Here is a 13,509-nt window from a genome sequence, read left to right as displayed (position 1 = left end):
ACAAATATTACCTTGCTTTTCCAGGGAAGGGAATGAACCCGGGGATTCTGCGAAAATCACATACAGCGAGTTGCTGCACAAAGTTTGTCAGTTTGCCAATGTCCTCCGTGGCCAAGGTACGCTGCTGAAGCAATAGGAGCATTTGGATACTGGGAAGGCATTAGACCAGGGTTTTGGAGATTGGGTTCAGTTTTTGTGTGGTTGCCAGTCTGTTGTGTAATTCTGTGCAAAATGCTTCACTTGTCTCTGCTTCCACAGTTGTAAAGCAGGGTGGATACAGATTTGCGCTGCAATGCACTTTTGGAGATTCATCTCTGGCTCTGTCTGTGAAAACTAATCAGTGCTGGTCATGTCAGCTGTACAAGGAAGAAATCTGTGCTCAAAACTTCCTGCTCTGGGGCTTTCCAAGGAGCAGTGGGCACTGGTTACATTTCTGCCTCATTCAAGGGCTGTGTCCAATGAGAACACAGAGTGTTCATTGTAGTCATCTTAGAAGAGCCATAGGGCTTGAAACGCAAAATCCAAGGCTGGTTCAGCTCTAACTCTAGCTGATGCTTTATTGTGTGCATATACATGCTGATTTAAAATCATTAGTTTCTGTATCCTGTTCTTTTGACATGTGACCTGTTCATTTTGAGAAACACCATGCTAATTTTCCCTCCACAGGTGTGAAAAAAGGCGACCGAATTTCCATCTACATGCCAATGATCCTGGAGCTGGTTGTAGCCATGCTTGCCTGCGCCAGGATTGGAGCTCTGCACTCCATTGTGGTAGGAATAAGCCCTTTGCGTTGCTCTTGGTGCTGAGGTCTTTGGGGTAAGCCGCTCTTGTTTTCGGGAGAGGAGCTGGAAAGATGGGTGCTGACCATGAGATGGATGGAAACTAAATTAAGGTGCTGCTGTTTCCTAGCCCTTTTCTGCATTAACTGTGGAATGAGCTCCTTTAACTCTCTCCATCAATGCCTGGTGGTATTGTTTACCATGGGTGAATTGCACAGCTGCCGTTGGGTTTTCTGGCTTGGGGTTTTTTTATGTCCTTGCTCACTTGGTTGTGTAATCTCTGTCAGTTTGCAGGTTTCTCGGCAGAGTCTCTTTGTGAGCGGATTCTCGACTGCGGTTGTTCTCTCCTCATCACGGCAGGTAAAACATGCATCTGTGCCCCCGTCCTGGTTTCAGCCCCTGAGCCATTACTGTTGCCCATCTGAAGGATCTTTATTTTAAAAGCCAGATGCACTTGGAAATGGAAGAGGAAGGAGCAGTGCTTCAGCTGAGCTGCCGCAAGGCGGATGCACTGCTTGTAGCTGCATTGAGTACTGTTTTCCACTTTGAACCTACAGTGAAGCATCTAAGCGGTCCGCCCACTTTGTCCTGTAAAGCATGATGTCACCAGCTGCTAATAACATGTTTCCGAATGCTTCTTATCCATGTTTCTCTTCAAAATCAGCCAGATGTTTGCAAGATGTATCATTTATGAGGCAGTCCTAATATGAGAATTCCCTCTCTTTCCAATTTCAAGGACATTGCTGCTGCAACTCTCAGCCTTGTAGAGTAAGGGATCGAGAAAGTGGTAGTGTTTGCATGTAAGCCCACTGCATTTCCCCAACTGTTTTTTTGCAATAGTGCAAAAAATAATGGTTTTATTAATAGGTCCTTGGCAGGGAAAGGACCCACTAAACTGCAATCTGTGTTCTGGCCATGTTGGATTATTTCCCACAAAATATTCCCAAGACACTTGTTGGGTCAAATTGGAACCTCTCCCAGGGAAGGAATTTCACCATTTCTCTTGGCATCTGTTTCTCTAGGCTAAAAGGCTGTATTAGGAAACCTTTCCCATCAGCTGCCTGTCTGCTTTCCCTCACTCCAGTGCATGAGCTCTCGTCTGCCCTCCTGAAAACTGCTTGTTGCTTCCAGCTGTCCCAGGCTGCCTTGGCTGTGAAGCCCGTCTAATGTTTTCCGTACCATTTTGCAGATGCCTTTTATCGAGGAGACAAGCTGATCAACCTGAAGCAGATTGCAGATGAAGCCCTCCAGAAATGTAAAGACAAGTAAGTTTGGATTCCCTTGTAAGAAGGGCTTTGCTGCTGGAATCTGCTTCTGCACAAATGGAGATGGAAGTTTTCATGGGTGGGCAGACTCTGCAGCTGGTCACACACAAGCTGCACTACATTCATGAGCCTTTCAGAAGTAATACACGCTTCAACTCCCTCATCTTAAAAATATTTTTTTTTTAACTTTCCTCTTGTCCATTCTGACTTGAAGGCCAACATACTGGATGAGAGGATTTGCTGGAGACAGACTGATCCACCATCATTATGGCCAATGGCAGATCTCCCAGTTCTGCAGCAGCAGCTGTTGGAGTGGGAGGCAATAAGGCACTGCCATATCAGTTGTGAACAATTGGACACAGTGCCATGGGGCATGTCAAGATGAGGCTTAAGTCTTGCTCCAAAGTCGCTAATTCAACAATAATTAAATAAAGCAGAAATGATTCAAGTTTGGGAAATGGCTGTGTAAACAGGAACAGGCGCTCCATTTGACGTGCAGCGACATGTGCATAGGATCAGGGCCTGACTGCACACAAGCATATGATGAAGCTGCTTTATTTTTTTACACATCTTCACTGAGATACTGTAAATAGACAGATCTATCATCAGATTTTACGGAAAGGGAAATAATCATGGTGAAGTGACTTTGACAAACTTACAGACACAATGTTTGCATAGCTTGTATGAGACTGAATGTGGTCTTGTAAGTTAGATGAAAATTAAACATTTAGGGCAGATAGTCTGCGTGTTAGAAATTCAAACTCTTTAAAAGCATTTAAAACTCTAAAACTTGAAAACGTAAGTTTTTATGTCTGTAAAAGTAGGTACCTGGGAGGACAGAAGTGATCCTAAAGTTGGGACTTAACTGATGGAGACAGTGTTTTGGTACCCTGACAGGGCTGAAGGGAGATAAGATCATTTTGTTTGCATTATAGGTAGGCTGTGTTGGCCCTCAGGAGGGAAAAAAAGCCCACTCTTTTCCTTGATGTATAATCTGGCTTTGGAAGCCTTTCCTCCTTCTGAATCAGTCGGTCATGCCTAGGATCGGGAGCAGCCACCTAATACCTCCTGGGTGCCATGGGAAGTCTTGTTCGTGGTCACAGGTGGGCAAACTTGGGATTTGTAAGGAAATCTCCCCAGCAGTGACCAGTGAGAGATGCTTGTGGCATCCCTGCTTCCTCCATAGGAAATCGCACCTGATAAACCCCCAGTAAGCTGTGCACAGACCTTTCCTATTCTCCAAGCTCTGTTCCTGTGGCTGGTGTCCCTTGGCAATTCATGGTGCACCTGGAGTTTGCACGGTGGCATACGCTCTAGCTCAACGAAAGCAGCTTGGGGCCCCTGCTCTGCCTCCAGTGCTGCCTGTAAAGCCCATGAAGGGCAGGCTTAGCTCTTGCCTGAACAGCCTGATCTGACAGCTCCTGCCTTTTATAGGGGCTCCCCTTTGAAAAAGTGCATCGTGGTGAAGCACCTGGGGAGGGAAGAGGTAGCAGTGGATGGGACGTGCAGCAAGTCTCCTCCTCTCAAAAGGCTGTGCCAGGACATACAGGTATGCTCCTGGGGGATGAGAGGGGGGATTTTGTTGCTATGGGCCTGAGCCCAGCAAATCAATTAGTGCAAACCACTGCAGTGCTTCCCTGGATGCTCTTGTTCTCTGACTCCTGTTCCTGTTTTCTCCCCTCCTTGCTGTTGTTGCATTGTGAGTGGTCTGAAAAATGGTTCCTTTGCCTTACCAAGATCCTCTCCCTGCTGCTTCCTTTAACACCATCACTAGCTTCCAGCCCACAGGACCCCTGAGAGCACAGCGGGGTATATCTTCGAGAGCCACTAGGACAAGAACAAGATGCCCATTTTCCTCTGCCCAGTGAAGGACTTTTCCTTCCTAACGCTGTATCTGTCTCCCCTTTTGTGGAAAGACCAGTGCTATCCTGCACTGTAGCTGTGACAGTGGAAGCAGGAGAGGAAAAACAGATTTGTGCTTGTGGCGTGGGTTCAACACAGCCCCCCAACATGACAACAATCATACACTGAGAATAGTGCAGTCTCTGTGTAGCTGGCACAGTAACTGTGTCAGCTGTTGGGGCTGGGGCTTTCCCTTGCAACTGAAACCAGATGAAAGGATGCGGACCAGAGGCATGTGGCAAGATGGGGGTGGAAGGAGGAGAAGGTGTCTTGGAGCCGTGGCTGCCTGCTGAGCTCCTGAGGCTGGTGTGCAGCCTTGCTGCACTCAGTGGCTACCTGCTGCCTTCATCCTCTTAAAAGGCAGGCTGTTTTCAACTACCTAACAGCTCCGTGTCTTGCGATAGTGTCTTCTGTCCCTATGTGTTGGGTGATTATTTGCATTGGGTTATCCCCAGGCTGCTGCTTGCTCAGAAATAGGTTGTATCTGGGGAGCGCATTTGAGCTTTGAGCTCTGCTTTCAGAAGGGATGGTCTGTGCACGTCCCTGGAACAAGAAGTCCAGCAGATTCTATATATTTGAGTTAATTTTCCTCGTTCAGCTGTGTTAATTTTATTGGGGTGTTGCTCAGTGTTTGCCAGCCTGGCCGTGTTACACTGGTCTCCTTCTCTTGCGAGGGCAGGGTAACTGCAAGGGGTAGGAAAACGGGAGCAGACCAGCCTTCCTGTGCAAGGTTTCCCTGGTCAGGTGGTGGCAGAGAAGCCTGTCCCTGTGCTGGTCGCTGTTGGTGAGGTGAGGTTATTGTGCAGAATGTCCTGGGAGGAGGCTAGAGGGGTCTCTTACCCTTTGGCTCTTGCTTGTTCAGACACTTTATATTAAAGATTGCTTTCCCTTGTGAGTGCATTTTTACCATGCCGTTGGTTTGTGTAATGCTATCGGGGTGTCCGTGGGCTGTATGCTGGCTTGGTGCTTCGGTACCCACCTGGCTGTGTGCAGGGGGTGGCCTCTGTGACCGGCTCTGGAGGCAGTGGGTACCCAGGGAACGTGATGGAAACAGGCAGGCTTTTGCTCAGAGGATGTCTCCTGGCCTGGCCCCGGATCCGAGCACTTTCCAGCCTGTCGGGACAGTTTCCCAGCATCTGGGCCTGTGGGCTTCCAGCTCCCTGCCTGCAAAGCCCAGTGTGGATCCTCTGCTTCTCAATTTTCACACCCTCTTTGTGGATTTTTAACAGGAGAAAAAGACTGAGGGCTCACAGAGACTCCATCCCAAGGTATTTACACACAGCACTGCCTTCCTCCTCATGGCACCTCCCCTCCGCTTTCCCCTCCGGCGCTCCACCTTCCTAACCGCTCCAACTCTGCACAGCCACACATGCCTTCCTAACTGAGTTACCAGCAGTTGCATGTTAGCGATAGATACCACTCGCCGCTTGGCCGGAGCTGCCCACGGTTTCAGGGTAAATGCAGTACCACCAACTTTGCTGCCAGAAACAAATCTGCATCCATAAAAACCCCTGAGTGCGCATCAGTGTGCTGATGGGGGGAAATGCAGAACCACTGGGATGCGCTGTCAGCATTTGGATGACGATTCATCTCTGGCTTTTAAAAGCAGCTCTCGCAATGCACTTCCCTTTGCGGTGAGGCTGGCAGGGATCGCCCGCAGCTTCCTGGCTGTGGTGGCATGCCACAGGCAGCAAACCTGGAGCTCCAGACCAAATGTGTGGACTCTGCCCACCTCATCCAAGGAGCTGCAGCCTCAGGACCCCGTGAGCAGGCAGGCAGAGGCAGGCCTGGCCTCAAGGGCTGCGTGCCGTGCCATGGGTCTGACCTTCTGCATGGGGCAGTGGAAGTTGGGTGCTAAAATGGAGGGATCCTTGAAGGAGGGATGCAAGAAAGCAAGTATTGGATGGGCTGGTGTGAGCCTGCCTTGGGCTTGTTTGACCTGGTGTCTTGCTGGGATCTTGCTGGTGGGACAGACTTGTGGAAACTGCTTTCCCAGGTAAAGCCAGGAGCCCTGGAGATCTGTGAGAGCTTTCCAGGTGGGCTTGGTTATGCCACGCTGTCAAGCAGCTAGTGTCCCCTGCACCACATGTGCGGGAGCTGCGTGCTGGGCTGTGGGGTCCTGGTGCGTCCAGGTGGCACGCGAACTTCTTTTGGGCTGCAGAGAGTCACCGTGTGACCCTGTGGCTGCTCTCCACGCACCCCAGCCGAGGGAGCTCTGGGGACTGCGCAGGCACTGGGCTCTAGCTCTGCAAGGAGATGTGCCCCAGCTGGGAGCTGCAAGGCTCCGGGTCAGCGTGCCTGCCCTCGCAGAGATGTGGAAAGTGGAGGTCCGTGCTGAGGCTGGGGAGTGTTGCCCACTCAGTTGCCCCCAAGCTCCTCTGAGGAAAGGCAAGAAGGTCAGGTGGAGTTGGGTCTTGCACTGAACTGTGCCAGCCCGGAGAGGTAGCCAGCCAGCACAACTCTCGGGGTGACCTCTGCTCATCAGCCACAAGCATTGGTGGCTCTGTTACAGCTCTGGCATCCTCAAGCAGTTCCTTCGGGCGGCCAACGCTGGGTGGTTCTGCGTTGGAGCAGTCACTTCTTGTCAGGGTAATTACCTTAAAATCCAGATAAAGGATTTTTTTCAGCTCTGCAGGGCCAAGCATTGTGAGCTCAACATGTTCCTGTTTGTCTCAGGCCATGCTGCTGCAGGGGTACCTGCAAGGTGTGCGGGACCTGTGGGTGCGTGGCTGTGCTAAGTGAGGCTTGCTGCCTTGCTGCTCGACTGCAGCTCGAGGCAGGCCAGGAGGGCAGGAGGAACCTGTTTGCTGTGAGAGGCAGAGCAGCTGCTGCTGCAGGCCCTCTCCTGGCTGCTGCTGCTGAGAGGGATTTTTCAGTGTTACCAGTGGTTTGGACAAAATGCTTCAGGTCTTTCAGCCAGACCGTGTTTAAAGGTTTTCCTCGTAGCTGTGGGCTAAGAAAAGGAGCTTCTGGAGTGGGAGCTGCAGCTCTGGTGCATGGTTTGCAGGAAACAGCTCTGGGGCAGCAGCTGTGCTGTGGACATCTGCCTCGATGGTCCATGAGGGGGGCGAGTTTGGGGCTGCACCCCTCATCCCCCACTCTCTTGCTTCTGGGCAGGCCTGTTTCTAATCTGCTTTTTTCAGACCGCCTGGAACCCAGCCATGGACATGTGGTGGCATGAGCTGATGAGCACTGCCAACACAGAGTGCGAGCCTGAGTGGTGTGATTCGGAGGACGAACTCTTCATCCTCTACACGAGTGGCTCAACTGGGAAACCCAAGGTATGCTTCCCAGCTCACCGCCCATGGAGCTGGTCTGACCTGCAGTAACACCTCAGCTGTGGGAACTGGTGAGGGTCATGTTGGGAGTCGCCAGTAAGAAGAGGAGCCATGGAGGTCTTGGGAAGGGGGCTGTGCTGCTCATTCCTGCTCAGCTGCAGTTCGAGCTCAGTGGACTAGTGATGCTCAGCTTGGCCTGGGAGGGTGAGGGCCCTGGTGAAAGCTTGCCCTGACAGTTGCGTGCCTTCTCCTTGTAGGGTGTGCTGCATACAGTGGGTGGATACATGCTTTTTGCTGCCACCTCGTTTAAATACGTGTTTGATTACCAGCCTGAGGATGTCTACTGGTGCACAGCTGACATTGGATGGATAACGGGCCATTCCTATCTCACTTACGGACCCTTGGCAAACGGGGCAACTAGTGTGCTAGTAAGTGCTGGATGGCAGCTGGATGCTTTTACTCCAAGAAGGTGGAGATCGTGGTGCTGAGCTGCATCCCTGCATTGCTCTGTGATGAGCGTGCTTCTCACTTGGGTGCAGTGCCCTGGGCTCTGCAAGGAAGGGTGGTGGTCCCCAAGGAGGGCATGTGTGGCTGCTTGGTGGCAGACAGGGTGGCTAGTTTGTATGTGGCTTTTGGGTCGTTAAGTTTTCAAATGCTCCCCTGTTTCTTTCCCTTAGAAGTACAAGCCTTGTGTACCAGGGGAGCCAGGGCTGCTGCAGGGTAATGCGAAAGCTAGATCAGGAGCAGGAAGTGATGTTTGCACTGCTGATACTGATTTGACAACCTGCATTTACCTCCTGTGCCTGTATCTCCCTTGGCAGTGTACAGCTGTAACTTGTATACAGGTCAGGGAGTCAGAGGCCTGTGCTCAAGACTCTCTGGGGTAATGCAAGCAGGAAAATCACTGTCACATTGAGAGAGTCCTTTTTGGAGTTCTTGGTACTTTTGGTTGTGGTTCTGTCACTGTGTTTGGACCTCTCGCCCTTTACCATGTGGGCAGGGTCATTTGGGCTGGTGGGAGGGATTGCGTCACTGTGGTAGCCACCCAAGTGCCCCTGCTGCTAGGGTGTTTCAAGGGACATTTGTTAGGACAGCTGGGGTGGGTTGATGCCAAATCCATCCCAAAGAAGCAGTAACAGAGGTCTCTGGACTGGGCTGGTTTCGCTGCATGGTGCCCCTGGCATTCCTGTAAGGACATGCTAAGGTCCAACTGCTGTTCCCCATTGCTCTCAGCTCCTCCTGCTTGGGAGGGTGCTGCAAGTCGCTAGCAGTAAGGAACGACTGTGTCAACGCCCTCTCTCCTGCTTAGTTTGAAGGTGTCCCCACCTACCCAGATGTTGGGCGAATGTGGAGTATTGTTGACAAGTACAAGGTGACCAAGTTCTACACAGCACCCACAGCTATCCGGCTGCTGATGAAGCACGGGGAGGAGCCTGTCAAAAAGTGAGTGCCAGTCCCCAGTGGCATGGGGATCCCTGGCTCTGGCACAGCCAGAGGCTCCCAAATGGGGACCAGGGGCCCTAGCTTCCTCTCTGAGCAGCAGCTTGCCCAGTGTATTTTCTGAACAGACCAGGATCTTCTGCCTTCTACACAGCAATACGCAGGCCATGCTTCTGCAGTCCCAGCACTAAATTCATTATGGCACTTCTGAGCAGGTCTTCCTCTTTCACCATAAGCTGCAGCTAAGCTCAGAGATTGCAGGTTCTCCCTGCCTCTGACCCAAAGCTCACAGAGGGGTGCTGGGCAGAGAGCCCCTCTGTGTGCTGCTGCTTGGCCCAAGGAAGGGAAGGAGCAGAACCAAGTGGGAGATTGGAATGGAGACACCAAAATCACAGAGGTCTCCTTTCTTCCTCCATGGAAGAGGACTGAGAAGGGTCTGAACCATGCCTGGAAGCCCCAAGTACACTTTGGGTAGCCCAGGGGTTCCTGCAGGCTCTGCTGTGCAGCAGGCTCACAGCTGCTTCTCTCCATGGCCTGCTGAGCCCCTGCCAGCCCCCTCCTCTCTGCAGGCACAGCAGGAAGTCTCTGAAGGTGCTGGGGAGTGTCGGTGAGCCCATCAACCCAGAAGCCTGGCTGTGGTACTACCGTGTGGTGGGAGAAGAGAGGTGTTCCATTGTGGACACATTCTGGCAGACAGAGACAGTGAGTCCTCGCCTGGGTGTCCCTGGGACCTCTCTTTCCCTTGTGCTCCCTGCAGGGTGTCTTTGCAGGTTTGCCATAGTGTTTCTTTGGTTCTATGTGAACTAGTTGTTTTGCTTGCCCAAGAGACTCCAGTGTGGCCCGCAAGTGTTGGTTCCCCTTCTTTCTTTCCTGGACCTCAGGCAGGCTTCAAGGGGAGACCTTCCACTCCAAAGGGTCCCTGCCAAGGTCTGCTCTGGACCCTGCTCTCCTCCCTGTCTTTCTCTCCCCCAGCAGCTCCAAAGCTTTGTGCCCAAACACAGGTTCCCTGTTCCCTGCCGTATCCTTCCCAAGGCCCCATCTCCACCACTGCCCCAAGCAGCCTGCATCTGACTGGGATGTGATGTGACCAGAGCCAATGCAAACAGCTGTGGGATGGGCTGGCATGGCCCAAACTCATTTGGTTTTGCCTCTCTTTGCAGGGTGGCCACATGCTGACACCCCTCCCTGCTGCCACCCCCATGAAGCCAGGCTCTGCTGTGAGTACTTCTGTTCTCCTCCCCAGGGGCAGAGAGGGCTCCCCAGGGGACAAGGCAAGGCACCGCAGCAGCAGCTGGCACTGTCTGTACCATGGCATGGTGGTTACCAGCCTGCCCAGGGTGGTTGTGGGATAGTGGTGCATGTGGGGACATGGCCACCACCCAAAATCCCAGGCCTACCCTGTGCAGCTGCGCTTACAGGCCCCATGTGCTGCAGCCTCTCCAAAGCTGCCCTTGCTCTGCCTCCCCACATATTCTGGTTCGTGGGGTTTTAATGTGTGGGCTCAACTCCATGTCTCCTTGCTCTCTGGTCCCCATGGCAGACGTTCCCCTTCTTCGGTGTGGTCCCTGCCATCTTGAACGAGTCGGGGGAAGAGCTGGAAGGAGAAGCAGAAGGCTACCTGGTAAAGAAGGGCTGATCTTCCCCACCTTCTCCTTGTCCGTTCCCCGTGAGCTCTGGGACCTTCCTGACAGCATACACACATCTCCGCTTACTCTGGGTCCACACAAAGGACACTCTTGGGTGGTAGAAACTCCCTTCACTGCCATAACTCGCTGGGAGCTTTATGCTGTGAACAAGCTGTTCAACTGATCATTAAATGCACTTGCACACATGGGTGGGGCAGGAGGATGGGAACAACTTTTCAGCCAAGCTCCTTCCCCCATGCCAAGCCTGGTGAGACTTTCCCAGTAGATCAGCACTGGGCAGCAAGTGTCTGGGTGTCATCACTCACATCACTCTCTAGCATCTCTATCGCTGTGGTGCAAAGCCTGGTTTTGCTCTCACTGACTCAGGTCTGCATTTTTCACTATCAGGTATTTAAGCAGCCCTGGCCAGGAATAATGCGCACACTGTATGGAAACCACCAGCAATTTGAAACCACATACTTCAAGAAGTTCCCTGGGTACTATGTGACAGGCGATGGTAAGGTTGTCTGGGAAGTGCGTGGCTGCAGAGGCTTGGGGACAGCAATTTAAATCTTGCCATGTTCTGGCCTCAGAATTCCGTATCAGTTGCTCCAGCGGCTGGCAGTGCTTCCTCACGCTATCATTTCTGGCTATTTTTAGGTTGCAGGAGAGATAAAGATGGTTATTACTGGATCACAGGGCGAATTGATGACATGTTGAATGTTTCTGGTAAGAACGAGTTTTGTCTTTAGTGGGGACCAATGTGCTTTCTGACACTAGTTAAGAGAGACATGTTGCTTTATGGGGGACACTTCTGCATCTGTTTCTGACACTAGTTAAAAAAGGCACCTTGCTTTATGGGGGATGGTTCTGCATCTGTGACTCTGCCTAGCAACCTGTCCTCAAAGTGAATCTAATTGCTGGGTCAGGGTTATTTCCAAGACAGACGAGTCTGTGACTTGGTGACTTTCTGCATCATTTCCTCTGGAGACAATGCACTGGAGGGAAGGAACCTTCTGTAAACTCTTAGAGGAGATCCTTAACCAGCCAAGGTGCCTCTGTGCTGAAGGATTTAGGGCTACAGGGAATCATAGAGGTTGGGCAGGACCATGTGGTCCCTAATCTAACCTGCTGATCCATGTAGGGCTAACCTGGAAGCTGGATCAGGCTGCTCGGAGCTGTCTACAGAGGTGGAGATTCTCCCACCTCTCAACTGAGTCTTTGAGATTCAGCTGCTTCTTAGCCCATCATTTTCCGTATACTGCATTTAATAGCTCCCTTCCTCCTTTCCTGGAGGCTGTAGCCTACAGGTACTTACTGGTGGCTGTGAGATGCTGCTGTACTTGCCCCTGGATCAAACTAGATCCTTTCATCTGATCAGCAGTGCTTGATCCTCCACCAACTGATCATTCTGGGAGTTGACCACCTTCCCGTGGTTTTCTGTGACAGCAGTCCCAGTCAGAGCGCAGGTACAGGAGCAGAGGTGTACAGGAGTGAGTTGTGCCCCTGCCCCGAGATGTGGAGCATCGTCTCATCTCCCCACGGCGATGAGCTGGAGCAGTGCATGGCAGGGCTGGTTCCTGGGCTCTGCAGATCCAGCCTCTTCCTCCTCTGCACCTTCCAGCTGACCATGTGGGCAGGTCTCCTCTTACCAAATCCAGCTCCTCCTCAGCCTGTGCTTTGTTTAATCCCGTGGGTGTGAACAGTTCATGATCTGTTAAAGAAAGAAGCCTAAAGTTGGGAGGGAGAACAGCCAGGGGAGGTGGCCTCGCCTGCAGGTGAGTGATAACCTGTCAGCCTTTTGGGCAGCCCAGCCCCTGCACTGCTGAAAGGAGTTTCTCTCTCCAACTGTTGTCTTTCCTCAAGCAAATGAAATTGATGCTCTCAAACCTATAGTTCAGGGCCTTTTACACCTGCAGACCTCTTCTTCTCAGCTGCCAGGAGGCTGCAGGACCCCAGCCCTTTGTGAGTCTGTAAAGCATTGCCTCTCCTTGCTTCCAGGCCACTTGCTGAGCACTGCAGAGGTGGAGTCAGCCTTGCTCGAGCATGCCGCCGTCTCAGAGGCTGCGGTGGTCAGTCACCCACACCCCCTGAAAGGCGAGTGCATCTACTGCTTTGTGACCCTGAGAGATGGCCATGAGTTCACCAAAAACCTGATGGATGAGCTGAAAAAACAAGGTAACAACAGCCAAATATTTGGGAGGCTACGTAGCAGGGAGAGGGAGGACAATGTTGGGCAGGTGATGGAGGGGTTAAAGGCTTGGGTGCTTGATGAGGGTGCGTGTAGTCTGGGGAATGCAGCGTGGACAACTGCGACAAGGTGCCCCCTCTGATTAGAGAGCACGGCTGGTGAAGACTAAAATTAGTTCTCCCGGCCTTTGGCTGCTCATGTGATGCCATCTCTGCCTCTAGGGAGCTGGCAGCCACATGAAGGGCTGGGGTACCCAGCAGGCTTTCATTTGCAGCAGTGCTCTCCTGTGTGGGCACAGCTCTTGCTGGTACATTTTGACTTGCTGCAAGGATCATTTGGTTGCTTTGGGGTAGTGCTCTGGGCATCTGTGCTCTGATCTCAAGAGAGATCTTCTGTTGCTATATGCAGCATTTAATACATGAAACGGACCTGTGGCAGTTTCTTCTCCGTAGGGACCCAACAGCAAATCAGCCCTTGCTCTATCAATATGGTAATGGTGATTGCTCTAGCCATTATAAAGGTCTCTTGAAGATGGAAAGAATGAAAAAATGAGTGCTCTTGCCTTTGGGAAAATGTGCTTATAGCCCCATTGGCATTGCAGGTCTTGCTGCCCCCTCCCACAGCCCGGAGGCTTGGGTGCAGCAGCCCGAAGCACTGCCCTACCATGTTCCCCAGGAGCTGGGCTCTGCATGTCTTACCTTGGTCGTCCTGCCTGAAAAGGATGTGTGTGGTATCTCCTAGTACCTACAATGAAAATTGTTTTGTTTTTTTTTTTTTTGCAGTCAGAGAAAAAATTGGACCGATAGCAACGCCTGATTACATCCAGTATGCCCCTAGCCTGCCCAAAACCCGCTCAGGTAAGGGGCCTAGTGACAGTTCTGGGGAGAATTGAGTAGTTCCCGCCCGTGGAAGGAAATCAGCCCTAAATTGCTTGTCCAGGGCCACTCAAATTCAGGGGGGGAGCAACCTCAGGGCAAGCAGGATGCCACAGGTCTGGGCACTCCCCACTCCTGCTAAGGATGCTGAAGA

General features: G+C 51.9%; 1 protein-coding gene across 2 annotated transcripts in view; it reads left to right on the top strand.

Moving 5' to 3' along the window:
* The window catches only part of ACSS2 (acyl-CoA synthetase short chain family member 2), a 34,464-nt gene that overhangs the window by 19,104 nt on the left and 1,851 nt on the right, over window positions 1-13,509 (top strand). The window contains exons 3-18 of one of the 2 annotated variants that reach the window (XM_075059059.1): window positions 25-116; window positions 667-770; window positions 1,067-1,139; window positions 1,969-2,044; window positions 3,479-3,593; window positions 5,176-5,214; window positions 7,090-7,227; window positions 7,482-7,652; window positions 8,534-8,667; window positions 9,234-9,366; window positions 9,825-9,881; window positions 10,205-10,285; window positions 10,698-10,806; window positions 10,950-11,018; window positions 12,291-12,467; window positions 13,263-13,337. In XM_075059059.1, the coding sequence (XP_074915160.1) occupies window positions 25-116; window positions 667-770; window positions 1,067-1,139; window positions 1,969-2,044; window positions 3,479-3,593; window positions 5,176-5,214; window positions 7,090-7,227; window positions 7,482-7,652; window positions 8,534-8,667; window positions 9,234-9,366; window positions 9,825-9,881; window positions 10,205-10,285; window positions 10,698-10,806; window positions 10,950-11,018; window positions 12,291-12,467; window positions 13,263-13,337 (1,643 nt within the window). The remainder of the gene's footprint in view (window positions 1-24; window positions 117-666; window positions 771-1,066; window positions 1,140-1,968; window positions 2,045-3,478; window positions 3,594-5,175; window positions 5,215-7,089; window positions 7,228-7,481; window positions 7,653-8,533; window positions 8,668-9,233; window positions 9,367-9,824; window positions 9,882-10,204; window positions 10,286-10,697; window positions 10,807-10,949; window positions 11,019-12,290; window positions 12,468-13,262; window positions 13,338-13,509) is intronic. The other variant, XM_075059067.1, reaches the window with a different exon arrangement.

Source organism: Buteo buteo, chromosome 2 (genome assembly GCF_964188355.1).
Source record: "Buteo buteo chromosome 2, bButBut1.hap1.1, whole genome shotgun sequence".
Lineage (NCBI taxonomy): Eukaryota > Metazoa > Chordata > Aves > Accipitriformes > Accipitridae > Buteo > Buteo buteo.
Note: the sequence above shows the minus strand (reverse complement) of the source record. Positions and strands in the feature narration are given on the sequence as shown.